This window comes from Oppia nitens, unplaced genomic scaffold (genome assembly GCF_028296485.1).
Source record: "Oppia nitens isolate AA-2021 unplaced genomic scaffold, nextdenovo-longstitch-racon4-pilon3 scaffold2_pilon_pilon_pilon, whole genome shotgun sequence".
NCBI classification, from domain to species: Eukaryota; Metazoa; Arthropoda; class Arachnida; order Sarcoptiformes; family Oppiidae; genus Oppia; species Oppia nitens.
This window is the reverse complement of record NW_026533210.1, coordinates 6,701,517-6,717,690: the sequence shown is the minus strand read 5'-3', so window position 1 is coordinate 6,717,690 and position 16,174 is coordinate 6,701,517. Positions and strand designations below refer to the sequence as shown.

Sequence of the window (16,174 nt, the reverse complement as noted above, 5' to 3'; positions counted from 1 at the left end):
ACATTTGCTGTCATTTATATATAATATTTACTAATTTTATTATTATTATTATTATAAATAATATAAACTCTAAAATTAGTCAATTTTTTATTGAGGGCTACAATTATGGCATTAATGTTAATTACTTTTATTGCCTTAAATAGTGGCTAAATAGTTATTTATTTATTTATTGTATTTAAAAAATACTAACATATGCATTCCCAATATAACAAACATATTATATATAGAAATATTATATTAATTTTTTGTGGTAAAACCGCCTTAAAAAACCACCCGTTCCCTCATTATCTATGGGACAACCGATAGATAGCGCGCAAAATCATTGCATAACTATCTGTCTATTGTTATTACATAACTAATGATTTTGTAAAGCATTACACAGTTTATAGCGCCCTAACAGTCGCGCGTCTACTCATGTAATATAGTTTAAAGCAATAGTCAAATCAAAAAATGCTTAATAAAATAGTTAAACTATATTATAATATATTTAAATTATGTGATTAATAAATGATATCATATTATGTTGACATTAAATATAAAGCAATTAACTAATTAATGAACTTTTCTTTAAGTATATATTTAAATTTTTTAAATCTATTATGTGATTGAAATCAATTTCATTGTCTAAAATAAATAAAAGTTTTATAAAGTAATACAAAAAAAAAGTTTTGGACATTAATCTCACAAATGACTGATAATAATCGACTAGAAATCTAGTGATTATTTTTTTTTGTATAATTTTTGTTTTTTTAATAATTATTTTGTTATGTAATAACAAGTGTGAACTCAGAAAAGCAATGATAAGCCGCAAGAAAATCATCTCCCGATCCACGGATGACCTCGACTTGGACTCAGACAAAGTTACCGACGATTCATACGATGACGACGTCTGGCATTCAGAGGACAGACTCCTAAAGGTTAGCACTACTTATGAAAAAAAGTCATTAAAAGTTTTATTTTTTTTTGACAAAAATTTTAATAAGTTATGACTTAAATATTATTTATGATATTATTACTATTTTTTGTTTGTTTGTTATTATCATTATCATAGCATATGATAATCTCTGTTAAACAAAAAAAAATCTTATGAAATATATATTTTTTGTGAATATATAAAGCAGTTATTTAAGTGACACAATTGATAATATCGTACAAATAGTTTTATATATATTTATTAGAAATGACAGATAAGTAATAGTTTCTACACATCAAAAATATTTTGTATAATTTATTATATTATAATTTTTAAAATTATTATAAGTTATATACTAGAATTACTGTATTATAATGTATGATATATTCAAAAATTATTTTGTTACTATTGTGTGTGTTTTTTTGTTGTTGAAAAAAAATATATTTATTGAATATGATAATAATTATTATATCGTATTTTGTAATAATTTTTTTTAATATCATATATCATTTGATATCAAAGTATAGAGAAATAAAAGTATTTTAAAAAAATATATATTATTAACATAAAGGATAACATTTTTATTAACTTCCGAATAATTGTAAAAATAATTTTAATAGTATTTTTTTATTTTCTAATATATTGAATTTATTATGATAAAGTTGTAACTTTATTTTTGAAATTATGTCACTATTTTTATTATAATGAGTTTTCAAAAAATAAAAGTTTTTGTTTTGTATACTCCAAAACATATTTAAATGATATATTTAAAGAAAAAAAAATTTTTTTTAAAATAAATTGTTTAATTGCTATTACTCTAAGGTATTTTACATGTATAAAGTTTTTTTGTGTATAAATTTCTAATATACAAAATTAGAAAAAAACAATAAAACTTGAATAAATTTTAAGCAAATTTTAAAGTCCAATGAAGCTATAAATATATGTATTATATTATACATACAATGTCTGCTAATAAAAATGCAACTGTTTATTATTATTATTATTATTATTGTCTATAGTGTTAGGATATATGCGTGATTTTTTCAAATAATTTGTTTTGAATTGCATTTTTTCCTAAACAACAAAAATAAAATTTAGTTATAAACAGATAATTTATTCAAATAATTTTTCTTTTACTTAATTTATTTATTATTATAATATTACTGTATTGTATATACAGTACAATACTATATACAGTATATAAAATTATGTGTGTGTTTTTTGGCTACAAGTTTACTCATACATATAACTGTATATAAATTTATAAACAGTTTATATATGTTACCATCAAAATGAAAATGAGTACATTATTCCAGTTAATATAATCATCTCTAACACATACATACATACAATGTGTAGGATTATTATGTTTTGTGTCTAGAAATATATAAATAAATAAATTATATTAATTAAGTTATTTTGGATACATAGTATATAAGTATATATATATTTATCATTGTTTTTTCATAATTAAAAAAATATGCGATTTGAATTACAATTATGTATTTTGCAATAACTGTTGCTATTTTTCTATATTATTAATTTCCTAATCAATAGAGAGAGAGAGAGAGAGAGAGAGAGAGAGAGTCTAGAAGTTATATAGAGATGAGTTATAATGTAAATATTTTTGTTGTCGTTTTTTTTATAAATAATTTGATAAAAATTTTTTTATTGAGATATTTTTGTTATTGCTAAAAAAATATTTAAATAAAAGTAGAGTAAAATGTTTATTTAGTTATGAAATTTTACATAATATTTTCTACTGTACTATCTACATGTATTAAAAAATAAACATAATAAACACTATTTTTTATGAATTCATGTCAAATTTTTGTTTCAATTTTTTTAAAAAAATAAATGTGTTACATAACAATTATAAACACATAGTTTGTTTGGGCAAAAAATACTTTTATCAAAGTTTAGTTTAGTTTTTCATATTAAAACAACAAAATAAATATTTTAATAGTAAAATAATAATAATAATACTAACTGATATCATAGAAATCTATGCTATTTATTATTATTATATTATTATTATTAGTGAGAGTTTGTTTTGAGTGATAAGTGAATAGTTGTAAACATTAAAATAAAAATGTTTTTTGAAAAAATTACTAAATTTTTTGTGACACTTTAATAGATATTTGATATAAATCTATGAAATATTATTATTCAAAATATATTTAGCAAATTGCATATGTTATGTAATTTTACTGATATTAATATTTAATATTCATTGGTTTTTTGTAAATATGGTTTATAAATAAAATATTAAATTTAATATAAAAAACTAACACACAAAATGCAACTCAAATATATAATTGAGTTGTTTTAAACAATTTATATTTAAATCATTGTTGTTAACCCTATGACCACATTTTAATAATAATAATAATAGTTTGACAGACATTATTGTATATTTAATCCGTTGTTTCTATAAAAAAGTGTATAATTTTTATGAATTAAATGTTTAACTATAACTTTATATAAATACAAAAAAAATATTATATAAATGTTTTATTTATAGCATTTAGTTCTGAATAATTGAAAGTATAATCCGGAATAACAACAAAAGAAATTTCAATAGAAAAAACAAAAAATACTATTATTATTATTATTAATAAAATCAGTCAAAATTGAATCAAACAATTGATTGCTTACTTAATAGAGATCAAAGACAATAGCAATTTATAGCAAAACAATTGATTTTTCTATAATAATAATATAATAATAACTATACTGTATATAAGACTACAGTTTATTAAAATAAATAACTAAATATAAAGAAAATTATTTTGTTTAAAAAGTTTTTATGTTTAATTTCACTTTATATAAAAATTATAGCCTTATTTTAAATGTAATTCTAAAATAGTAAAAAATAATATTATTTTTTATTTACATTTTTGAGATTTATTTAAATAAACAAATATGAAATTCAATTTAAATAGAAAGTATGTCTTTTTTATGACTGTAAGTATCTATAGTTTACACCCAATAACCAAAAATAAAGGTTTTGTCATTAAAGTTATGTCTTATTTAATGTCTTTTATATATATATATATATACTTATTGGATTAGGATGAGTAATATATTATGACTAAATATTATACATATATACTGTATATATATATATTTGTTTTAGAAATAATTAAACATAAAATTATAATTTATTTATATTTATATATGAATAAATACAATACATTAATGTGTTGTACATACAGTATATACTGTATATATCGAAAAAACCTTTAAAAAATATCGGAAATTATATTAATATTTAGATAATTTGAATAACCTGTAATGTTTTTAATGTTTTCTTAATCATTGTAAATAATAATTATATTTAATGATTAAGTAATTGCTTAATGAATACTTTCTTCATAACAGTTTTAGGCAATATTTTAATTTATTTTCAATAATTTGTTTGATTTAGTAAAATATAGATATTATAATTTAATATAACTATATGTATTATAAAAAATTATATATTTATCGATTTATCGACATATATTTAATATGTATCTGACAATTAATCTATAATACAGTAATTAATTTGTTTATACATTATATATATAATTTAATAATTATTAGTAATTATTTAAAAATATTAAAATTATGTGAATAGTTTAATAGTATTATAATTCTAAAAGTAAGACATTAACTAGTAATTACAACTATGATATTTAATTACAGTTATAATATATAAATTTATATAAAAATTAATTATTACACCTTTTCATTAAAATTAAATATTATTATATTATATTATATTTTCAAATAATCTCAGTCTTAGATCAAATTTATGTAATCAAATCCAATTGTTTTTAACTACTGATAACTTATAAAATAATAATTATTCAGTATATTAAATAATGTTTTAATAATAATATGTTATAAATTATATTTGTTTTTTTAGTCAGTAATTTAAATCATATTTATATAAAGTTAAAACAAAATTATACGGAAACAATTATAAATAAATATTTATTTATATTTTATAATTTAATAATATTTTTTAAAAAAGATGAGTACATATTTATTTTTAAAAATGTTTATTTTTAAGATTATTTTTATAAATAATATTAATTTATTAAATCTGAAAAATGTAACTTAAGTTAAGTTAAACTTATGTCTCATAAACCGTTCATTATATTAGTTGCTTTCGCCTTATTTATTGATCATTTAAATGATAATAATCGACATTTTGTTTGTTTTCAAAATAAAATAAAATAAAAGCGATTTAAATAATGAAAAGTTTTATTATGTTTTGTTTGATTTTTTGTTGTTTGTTGTGTTAGTAGACGTGTTTTAGTTCATAAGTTCAAAACATCAAATTTCTGTTTCAATTTTAACAAAACTTATTTTTGTAATTTATTTTCTTTAACTTTGAAAACTTTTAAGTAATAAAAAAATGCTTTTAACTGTTTTTTTCTGGTGATTGTTAATGTTATAAGTGTTATAATTATTATTGTAAGTTGTGTTATAAAAATGCAATTTAATTCAATTTAAGTCATAAACATAAAATATATAATATTTTTTTTTAAATGTCTACTATATTTATAAAGTTTTAATTTTTTTTATTTAATTAAATAAATACCGACCTCTATGTATCACAAGTTTTTATTTTGGTTATAATTATTGTGAATGTTAATGAAATTATAATATTATATTTATATCCAGTAATATAATCTTGTTTTTATAAATTTACTAAATAAACTTTAAAAAATAATACTACATTTAAAGTATAATTAAATTATTTTAAGTAAACAAATACAATTTTATAATTTATTATTTTAATTATATTTTTAAGGTAGTTATACAAAATTTATTTTAGTATTTTTTTGTTGTTTTGTTGTAAAAACTTTATTTACAATTTTAATAATATGAGTAACTTTTTATGTAATAATAATTATTATATTTTGTGTTTAAAAGGTTACATTGTTTTACTTTGTTATGGATCTTATAAATGACTTTATTTTAAAAATAGAGTACAAAAGTCTTATCAGATAAAATTATTTTATTTTTATACTTAATATTATTAACTTTTGTTAGTATTTATTTATATTAAAATAATTTATTATTATATTAATTATTAAATAACAATATATTTTCAGCAAAATATTTTTCTCATTAATTTTCCATTGATTATAATGAACAACAAAAATAAAAAATAATAATTAATAATAGATTAAAGTTCATTGGATTCACTGACATTGGCTAATAATCTGTTAATTAAATAAATTATAGTATTATTAAAATAAAAATTTATTTAATAAAATGTATATATTTATAAATATTATATTTTTCACAACTATTTATATATGTATTTAATTACTTGTAAAAATTGTATTGAAATATTTATATAAGCATACAATTTAATTGAGATTTATCAAACATATATAAAAAGTGTTGTTATATTATACAAAATAAAAATAATAATCAATTTAATCAATCATTTTTGATTTGACTTTGTCGATCAGATAAACTATACAATGCTATATATTTAATATTATACTATAAATAGTTAATAATATAAAAAACACACACATATATATATACTGTATATTTACATATGATATAATTTATTAGAAATTAGATAATAAATCATTGATAACTATGGATGCGGTTTTAAAAAGTAATATTTCAAAACTAAATAATAATAATAATAATAAATTGTTACTATTTTCCCACACAATGTCAATGTAAAGTAAAGGTCAGTTAAGTTATGTCTAATCATACATCAAAAATATACTGTAGTAGACAAACATCTAAATGTGTTTTATTGTTATCACTGTTTTGCAATTTGATTGAAATTACTATTTTTATATACTATTATTATTATTATTATGTAGTACTTTATGATGAAATGTTTGTTGTTATATTAAAGTTATGTTTAGAAAAACTTTATCACATATATAATTGATTGCAAGTTTTTGAAAAATTAGTTTTTTCCAAATTCATAGATATATAAACTATAATTTCAATGTATTTATATTTATATGATTGTTGTATACATCAGTTACTGAGATCTAATTGTAATGTTTATCTCTCTTTTCTATGTGAATAAACTTTATATATATATATATATATATATATATATATATTTGAAGTTTAATATCATTATTAAATGTAATTGTCATATAAAAGAGTGGGTCAAACAATATTTGAATGTCTAATTGAGTGTATTTTTTTATTTATAAAACAGTTTAATATATACAGGTATATATCTATTTTTACTTGCAGTATAATTATGATTATGTATATTATGCACACATATTAGTAAAAAATCAGTAAAATTATATGTAACATCATTTTATAATTTATAATAATATAATAATAATAATTGTTATTACTTTTCCCTAAAGTGAAAAACATTTGCATATAATATGACATTATTTTTATTAGTATAATTATTAACATAAAATAAATTAATGTTTTATATTGACAATAAAATAATAATAATAATAATGAAAATAATAGTTAATTGATTGTTACGATTAATTTTAGGATCACATCCAAGAAATATTACACAAATGGGAGCGAATTGATGATGAAATTTGGGCAAAAATAGTTTGTATGCAAAAAAATCGTCGGGTGGCCAAAGCCTATGCTAGAGCACCGGTACTTACCATCAATGGCTCATACATTGGATTCGATGGCTATCGTATTGGACTCAATGGATTTGATGGACCGCTTAAAGACACGCAAATTGAGGAGATCAGGGATCACATTGGCTCAGGGGTTAAAATTAAGATTGATGATGAGGGTTGGTATCAATTTTGTCAATATCTTTATATATTGATTATATTATATCTATTTTTAGCAAACAATAGCATTTTATCTGATTTTGTTTTTGTTTTAATTTATTAATAATTAAATGATTTCTATTTTTGTTTTTGTTTGAAACTAAAACTACTTTTACTATTTTTTATTGTTATATTTAATCAACAAATATCATATAATACATGTATTATGTAATAATTAAACGGTTGAATATCTAATTATTTTGGATTATTTATTTTATTTTTACTACTATATTATTATTTTTTAATAATAATAATAATAAATAGATCTATCAGTTAATAAACTTTTCAATGGTTAGTATTTAATACTTAGTCAACCACTGTTTTTTAATAAATAATTAGCATATAAGTTGTATTAATAAATATATAATTTAAGTGAAATGATAACAAGGAGATAACAATAACAACAAAATTAATGTTAGATAAGAAAAATAACAATAAAATAAACAAAATATATTATATAAAAGATTTTCATCTATGTGTTTGTGTGTTTAAGAAAAAAATAAATATAATTTATAAATAAATATGTAATTATACAGTGGTGTATATAACTTATTAAATATAAACAAACAAAAGTAAACTTTTAAATATTTTTATGTATGTATGTATATAATGAAGCACCTGTCACTACAATATATTTATATGATAATTATTAGGTCATTAAAAACAAACAGTCCATTAACAACAAAAAATATATTTGTTAAATATCTATTATTAATTAGTTATTTTGATTTATCATTTTATTGTATATGCAGGTTAAAAATATTATATTTAGCAATTTACTATTGAATCAGTAATATTAGTTAGCTTAATTAGTAATATATATTATTTGAATATATCTTATAAATATGGATATGAAAATTATTAACAATGAAAATTGATGGATCAATTGTTGTTATCGATTATATATTTTAAATAAATAATATTTAAATGGTAAATAAATTATAAGTTTTAGTATATAATTTTAAAATTTAAATAAATATTTTTTTTAAATATATTATATTTATATGCTATAAAAACTAATTATTATTTATTATTATTTCATTAAAAAATAATGTAAACATTAATATTTAGGTAATATATTAATCAAACGTATCGGCAAAGAGAATGTCTTTGTAAAGGTCTGGCAACTGATTGGACACAAAAATAACTGTTTGGCCGACGATTTGGTCAAAAACAATGGCATTTTGATGATTGATAAGAGTGTCAAACTGTTTGATATGAATAAGTTTGTCGATAATATACAGAACGAACTCAAGAACTCATACCCGGATCGGAGACTACTTGAGTCACAATGTATATCATGTGTGGCTTTTGTACGCGACTGTCGCAACATACTGGAGCTACCCATTTGGATAATGATTATCAATATTGTGGCATTGGATCTGCTTAAAAGTAAACTTATAGCACCGGTTGCCAATAAAACGGGAAGTGGTGGTGTTATCAGTGGAGTAGGTGCCGGCATACCTACTTGTGAACCCAAATTTGAACTCTACGGCGATTGCCTGGAGTATCATAAGCCCAATCCCTATCACACTCATGTAGATCACCATAACTGTAGTGCCAATAAACTGACACTTCGCCGATGGCGAGCACTATATGGTCCACTATTGCCATTGTTGCCGCCCAGGGATGTGGAAAGGGATGAAAAGATACGTAAATTAAAGGAAGAATTAGAAGAAGTTAGAATTAAAATCGGAAATATTGGTAAAAATAATTTTTATCTCTAAATGTGATGTCTATTATGTGGAAAAAAGTGATATATATTTATTGTTCCTAATAATAATAACACGACTAATAATTAAGTTTTTTGTTAACAATTTATTTATTTATTACTCAATTAAACCGTTTGCCAAAAATAACAAATTAACAAAAAAAACTAACATTTGTCTCAACATTTTTTTTGAAACAATAACTTCTCAATTTTCTCACAACATTTTAATAATGCTTTAAATTTTCACAATAAAAAGGTTAATATTTCTCTACAGTATATACTTTTTTGTAAACTATTTTTAAAATTAATTATTTTATTTTTTATTACTTTTATAAACTATCAGAAAATCAATACTCATTGAAACGTATGGCATCACAGGTGATGCCGCCGTCGAGTCGTTTTCAACTTAAAAAGTCTTTCAGTGATTACAGTATTTTGAATTTATGGTCAAAATCTAAAACTAATAATAATAATAATAATAATAATACTATCAATAAAAATAATTTATCAAAACATACAATTAATAGCAAAAGTATGAAAAATAAGTTTATCAGTAATGATGATAATATTATTCATAACAATAATAATAATAATAATTCATTATATGATGATTCTGGTCTCGACTCTGATCCCTATACATCCGATACTAAATATTCTGGCATTTATTGTATGAAATAATATTTGTTTAAATATAAATCATTCAAAACTATTATCTAACTATTGATAAAATTTAAAAATTCATGTTAAGAAAAATATTTGCAAAAAAACGATTATTTAATTTTATTAAAAAAAATAATTTACATTTCATTTCGATTAAATTTTTAAAAAACAAAATTAAGTTTGTTTTCAAGCAAATTTTGTAATATTTAAATATTATTTTTGCCAGTAATAAAATATTATATTTTTGCATATACATTAATTGTATATTTATTTATGAAAAAATAGGAAATTTTTAAATTTTGTTTCATCGTTTACCATGCTCAATTTATTCATTAATATGAAATTATTATATTTTTGTTTTTGTTGTTGTTTATATCAATATTTTTAATTATTAATAGATTATCTATTATTGTATAAATAAAAAAATTATCAAAAATAAAATTAATTGCTAATAATAAAAAATGTATAAAAAATAAATATTTTAAAATATTGATATAATTAGATAAAAATTTAAAAAATAATTATAAAAAACATATAATCAGTTCCGTTAGTCAACGTCATAGACTACACCGATTTGTCGGCGTATTTCGTCTTCAATTTTGGCCATAACTATACTGTCCTTATGTGACATCTTTTGACTTTCAATGCGTCCCTCATTAATACATTTGCGGACCTCTTCGGCCTCATATCTCAGTGCTAGACTGTCCGGTGCATAGAATAGATGTTCATCAGTCTTCGGGAACGGAAAATCATGGACAACATCGTTGATATAAACCCTTTCGGATGACTTAAAATTACCGGCAATCTGTTTGTTTGATTCAACCAAAGTTTTTTATATTAAAATTTAATTATATAACTTATTATTTTCTAATTAAAATACTTACTCTAATTGTACCGTTTGTACCGATAATAAAAGCATCGTTAGGTAACTTAAGCAAACCGTTGGCAAATATACTGGCTGTCCGATTGCCGCCATATTTCAAATTAGCAGAAAAGTTAAGGTCAACACCGTTTTGGTTGAGATTGCCGATGGCCTCGATTTTCGATGGCATCTCACCGTCATATGCCGAGTCGGCCAATCCTATGGCGTAAATACCCAAATCGAGTACAGTTCCGCCGCCCAACTCTCTAGTAGATACCCGGTCTTCCATAACCATCCTATAGCCGAGTCCTCCATTTACGTGATAAACATTACCAATAGTTCCGCGTCTGATGTGTTCAAAGGCAAAGTCAAAAGACGGGGTAAACCTTTCGACCAGTGCTTCCATAAAAAAGAGTCGTTTGCTTTTGGCCAGTGATACCATCTCTTCGACCTCTGAATTAAAAAATTAAAAAAATTAATTAAAAGTTGTGACATTGTTGTGATCTCATCATATATTTCTATAATTATATAAATATAATCAATAATTTTATCTTATTTTTTAAGTTTTTAAAAACTAAAAAAATTATTGAATACATTAATTATTAGTACATACGCTTAGAGTTCATAGCCAATGGTTTTTCAACCAACAGATGCTTTCCGTGTTCAAGCATTAGTCGTACGTTATCTAAGTGTACGTTATTAACTGTACCGATATATACCACCTGAACCTCGGGATCGTTAGCTAACTCGAGATAAGATCCATAAGCTTTGGAAACGTTGTGTCGATTAGCAAAATCTTGAGCAGACGATAGACGCCGAGAGCCAACCGCAACAAACTTTAAGAAAATTATTTTTTAATTGAAATAATTTTTTTATTAGATTATATATTTATTTAATATAACAATATAATTTCTAATATACCTGATGTTGTGGCATACTTTTAGTAATGGCCACAAAATCATTGCTAATTTTTCCGGCTCCCATTATACCCCATTTTAATGGATCATTTTTGCTACTATTAAAAAAATTCATCAAATTATTTTTTTTATAAAATTTATTAATATTATTTATTATAGTATAAACATATATTATATTTGAATAAAAAAATAAAAAAAATATTGTAAATACACACACACTCAGTAACTATGCAACACATAAAAAAGCAAACATTTATAAATTTACAACAATAGTAGTATATTCAGTATGCAATGACTCGGATGCGTTGGTTTAGTTTTTTTTGTGTTTATTATAGAAAATTAAATAATATTATTTAGAAATATATATCAAAAGATTTTTGTGTCTATTAATACTAACTGGAAATTTCAATATATTAAGTAAATTGAATATATTGTGGATAACAACAAACTCTTGATTTAGCCTACAATTTTAATATGCAGTTAATGTATTGACCACTATATGGTTTGTCCTAATTGCACCAAGGTTGTGACCAATTTTATTGCAATTGAATTTAGTTAAATATATATATATATAATATATTTACCTGATTCTAGCGTTATTAACGTTATTTTGTGTTGAGACCACTTTCGGTTTATACCCCCTGGCCCGTCGAGGTTTGGCATCCCTGGGCTCCCTAAGCAATGCATAACATTTAAAGTAAGCGATGCAGTTTGGTAAAGCTTAAATAAGTTTTTCATTAAACATTGAAACAATTGTATTGAGACAAACAAAACAAAATTGACATTTACTTGCGAACACACAAACACCTAATAAAATGCAATACAAATTACAATAAATCATCACTTTTTTGAAAATAATAAATTGATTAAGTGATCATAATTTGTAAACTCTAGTGTTATAATAATAATAACTAAATTAACATTTTAAAGTTGCTTTAATTGATTAGAAAAATATTGATTAAAAATATGTTTATAAACAGTACAAACTACAAGTATTGATATCAATTATCGGCAAAAATATATATTGCCATAAATATAACAGGAAATTATAATTAAATTTATATTATTTATTATTATTAATTTTTTAATTATAAATAAATTAATTTAAGCGTTTTGTATATTTTATACTAAACATAAAAATATATACTTTTATATTAACAAATGTTTATGATAAAATTGTTTTTTTAAATATTTTTTAATATTTAATATTTTTATATTAGCTCAATTTATACTAAATATTTATTATTGAGTATTAGCTAACACATATGCCGATATATTAATTAAAATTTTTTGTTGAATAATTAAATAATTAGAATACTATTTTTGGATAACTGTTTGATAATTTAAAAAAAAACAAATAAATAAAAAATACATTACCTTTCAATTGAAACAATTGATGATATCAAACATAATAATAAAATCAATTGAAATTTCATTTTATTTTTAATGTTCACACTATTTACTGTAATTATAAATACAATGAAACGATAAATAAAAATTTCAATTTATTATTATTTTATTTATAAACAACTGTTGAGTTTAACAATTAATTTTAAAATAACAGCAACTTTTGCCAAATGGTTACTATTTATAAACTAAACAAAAATCATATTATAATCAATTATTTACAGTAATTGTTGGGAGAAATGATTAAAATGATTTTGTGTACAACAGTATAATAAACTTATTAAATAGTGAATGAATTATTATTATTAAAAATAATAATAAGTTTTTCAGTTTAAAAACACTGTGTATTTATTTAACAATTTATTAAAAAATTATGTTTAAATAATCCAATCTCCGGTTCTGTCCTTCAATTTATAGGGAACTGGATGTTAGGAAAGTTTCACTTCATTGAATAATACACTAGAAATTGTTTAGTCAAAACTTCTTTTTATATACACTTTTTAAAAATAAAATGACAAATTTTATGTGTAATAAATAAATTATATATTATATATTTAATATGTATTTTGCACTTTACAATAAAAAACCAGTAGTTTAGTAGTTAGTTGTCTGTGAACTGAAATAAACTATTAATTTTAATTTTTAATGAAAGATTAAGTGCACAAAAAAAATAAATAAATACAGTATTTGTTTGCACTATTGAAAGTACAAACAGTTTCTATATTTTCATTACCCTCTCATCTGAACAAATGAAAAAAAATAATTAATTCATAGACGACAACACTTGTGAATCATTTATAATAATAATAATATGAAAATCATTTTTGAGTTAACACTTGACAGTAATCCTTGGAAAAGTTTCATTCATACAATTTGTATAATATTAATGTATTTATTAATACATCTCTTTAAAAAATCTCTTATGGATAACAGTTTTTTTTAGCGGTTTATATTTTATAATATCAGGGTTATTATACTAGTATAACAATAGGATTGATGATGATAAAGATGGTCAGATTATCTATAGATTATAAAGGTCATTCACCAAGGTAATACTGTGATAAATACTATAAAATTAATAGGATATACATATATATACTATATTATATAAATATTATGGACTTTTTTTTAAAAAAAATGATTATAATAATAGTTGTACTAAACTACTGAATATTTAAAACTAAACGTAAATTTATATATATATAAATTTATATATTAACAAAACAATAAAATTGATATTACCTTTAGATGCAATTGTAATGTCTACTACTGTATATGACTTATAAATACATTGAAATATTAAAAAACTTTTCCTACATATACTTGTTATTTAACTAAAAACACTTGTACTAAGTTTGCACTTTTTTTTGATAGTCAATAGTTTTGTATGAAAATTATTGATACATACAAATGTTTTATGATTTTTTTTGTAGTTAAATAATACCAAACGTTTAGAGCAATAATCAGTTTTAAAAATTTGATTTATAATATTAATTTGTTTTTAACACACAAAATAAAATCAAGACATTTTCGTGACTCATTTTATTGCTTTAATTTTTTTTAATATAAATATAATTTATAGTATTAAACATGTTTAGTATATTTAGTTTATTAATTAAATGCAAAGTTCAACAACTAAAATATTATCATTTTGTTTTTGTTTATCGTTTAAAACAATAATATTTTATATAAAATAGAAAGTTTATATGTTAATAATACTAGAAAAAAATTTGCTTAAAAAAATTATCATTGTAATTGAAATTAAATTGCAATTGTATTTTATGATATACAGTAAATTATAATAATGATTTTCAATATAATTGGTCAATTAGTTTAAACTCTAGGACACACATTTAAATATTATTGATTAATTTATTACACATTACCCGGAAATATTATATATCAATGATATAAAAAAAATTATTTAATATTTTATAGTAATATTGTAATTTAGAATCTACTGTATTTTACATACTTATCAATACAATATCATAACTATTAATATTTATTTTTATTTTTAATATGAAATTTGTAGCTATATATTAACGTAAATTAAGTAATAAGATTTAACTATTATATTATATTATAAATAATATTGGCAATTTTTCAAATATTTAAATTGAAATTATTATTAAATTGTGTATTTTTATTTTTGTATTCATATAATTTTATAGTTATATTAATAACTTTACATTATAACATTCAACTCATCATATTAAATATTAATAGATACTTAAATATATTCAAATTTTAATTAACTAATTATATTAACTAAAATAATAAAAATATAATTTATAATTAATATTATATATATATATATATGCTTTATATAATTAATTGTTTATATTATATTATTTATATTTTATTATTTATCATAAAAATCTAAAATTTAAATTTAATATCTTTAACATTGAATGTTATCCATAATAATTGTTTATTATTATATTATAAATTTAAATTATATTATAAAACTTTTGTTTTTGTTTTGCTAAATTATATAAAGTATTTATAAATTTTTTTTATAAAAATAGATTTTTCACATAATTAAAGATAATAATATAATTAAACGATTGGTCCAATTATAGTTAGTCTCATAAATAAATTCAATGAGAAATATTTAATCAAATAAAAATTATTTTCTTTTATTAGACTCCCATTAAATAGAAGGACATATTATATTAAATATATAACGAATAAAAATAAAATAAAAATAAAATTTTAATTTTATAATATATTATAATATGAGATAACAATGAAAATAAAAACAAACCAAAATCTTATTTCAACAATATTTATTAATAATTACAAAATCAAATATTAAAAAAAAGTTATTTACATATATATATAATTAATTGCATTTAATTGATTAGAAAGTTATATAGATTTAATGACTATTAGCTA

The 16,174-nt window shown here is 20.0% G+C and overlaps 2 protein-coding genes across 3 annotated transcripts; one reads left to right on the top strand and one right to left on the bottom strand.

The window, feature by feature from the left end:
* Positions 1 to 797: 797 nt before the first annotated feature.
* Positions 798 to 9,443, top strand: LOC128955941 (uncharacterized). Its single transcript, XM_054301620.1, has 3 exons — positions 798 to 917; positions 7,418 to 7,676; positions 8,788 to 9,443. Exons 1-3 carry the CDS (start codon positions 798 to 800, stop codon positions 9,441 to 9,443), a joined length of 1,035 nt encoding a protein of 344 aa, XP_054157595.1.
* A 1,121-nt stretch (positions 9,444 to 10,564) lies between these two features.
* LOC128956170 (trans-1,2-dihydrobenzene-1,2-diol dehydrogenase-like) lies at positions 10,565 to 14,536 on the bottom strand. Of its 2 annotated transcripts, XM_054301852.1 has the most exons (8): positions 14,516 to 14,536; positions 13,244 to 13,328; positions 12,656 to 12,673; positions 12,451 to 12,540; positions 11,871 to 11,964; positions 11,563 to 11,785; positions 10,972 to 11,402; positions 10,565 to 10,892 (listed from the first exon to the last, which is right to left on the bottom strand). In XM_054301852.1, exons 2-8 carry the CDS (start codon positions 13,300 to 13,302, stop codon positions 10,635 to 10,637), a joined length of 1,173 nt encoding a protein of 390 aa, XP_054157827.1. In that variant the 5' UTR covers positions 13,303 to 13,328; positions 14,516 to 14,536; the 3' UTR covers positions 10,565 to 10,634. The 2 variants fall into 2 exon arrangements, with proteins under 2 accessions (XP_054157827.1, XP_054157828.1); XM_054301853.1 differs by lacking the exons at positions 12,656 to 12,673; positions 14,516 to 14,536 and having other exon boundaries at positions 13,244 to 13,662.
* Between the last annotated feature and the right edge of the window lie 1,638 nt (positions 14,537 to 16,174).

Coding starts and splice junctions, on each gene's coding strand:
- LOC128956170 (XM_054301852.1), bottom strand. CDS start 13,302: ATGAAATTTCAATTGATTTTATTATTATGTTTGATATCATCAATTGTT. Junction 11,965..12,450: donor GTTAATAACGCTAGAATCAG/GTAAATATATTA, acceptor TTTTTTTAATAG/TAGCAAAAATGATCCATTAA. Junction 10,893..10,971: donor GTACAAACGGTACAATTAGA/GTAAGTATTTTA, acceptor TCAAACAAACAG/ATTGCCGGTAATTTTAAGTC.
- LOC128955941 (XM_054301620.1), top strand. CDS start 798: ATGATAAGCCGCAAGAAAATCATCTCCCGATCCACGGATGACCTCGAC. Junction 918..7,417: donor CAGAGGACAGACTCCTAAAG/GTTAGCACTACT, acceptor GATTAATTTTAG/GATCACATCCAAGAAATATT. Junction 7,677..8,787: donor AATTAAGATTGATGATGAGG/GTTGGTATCAAT, acceptor ATTAATATTTAG/GTAATATATTAATCAAACGT.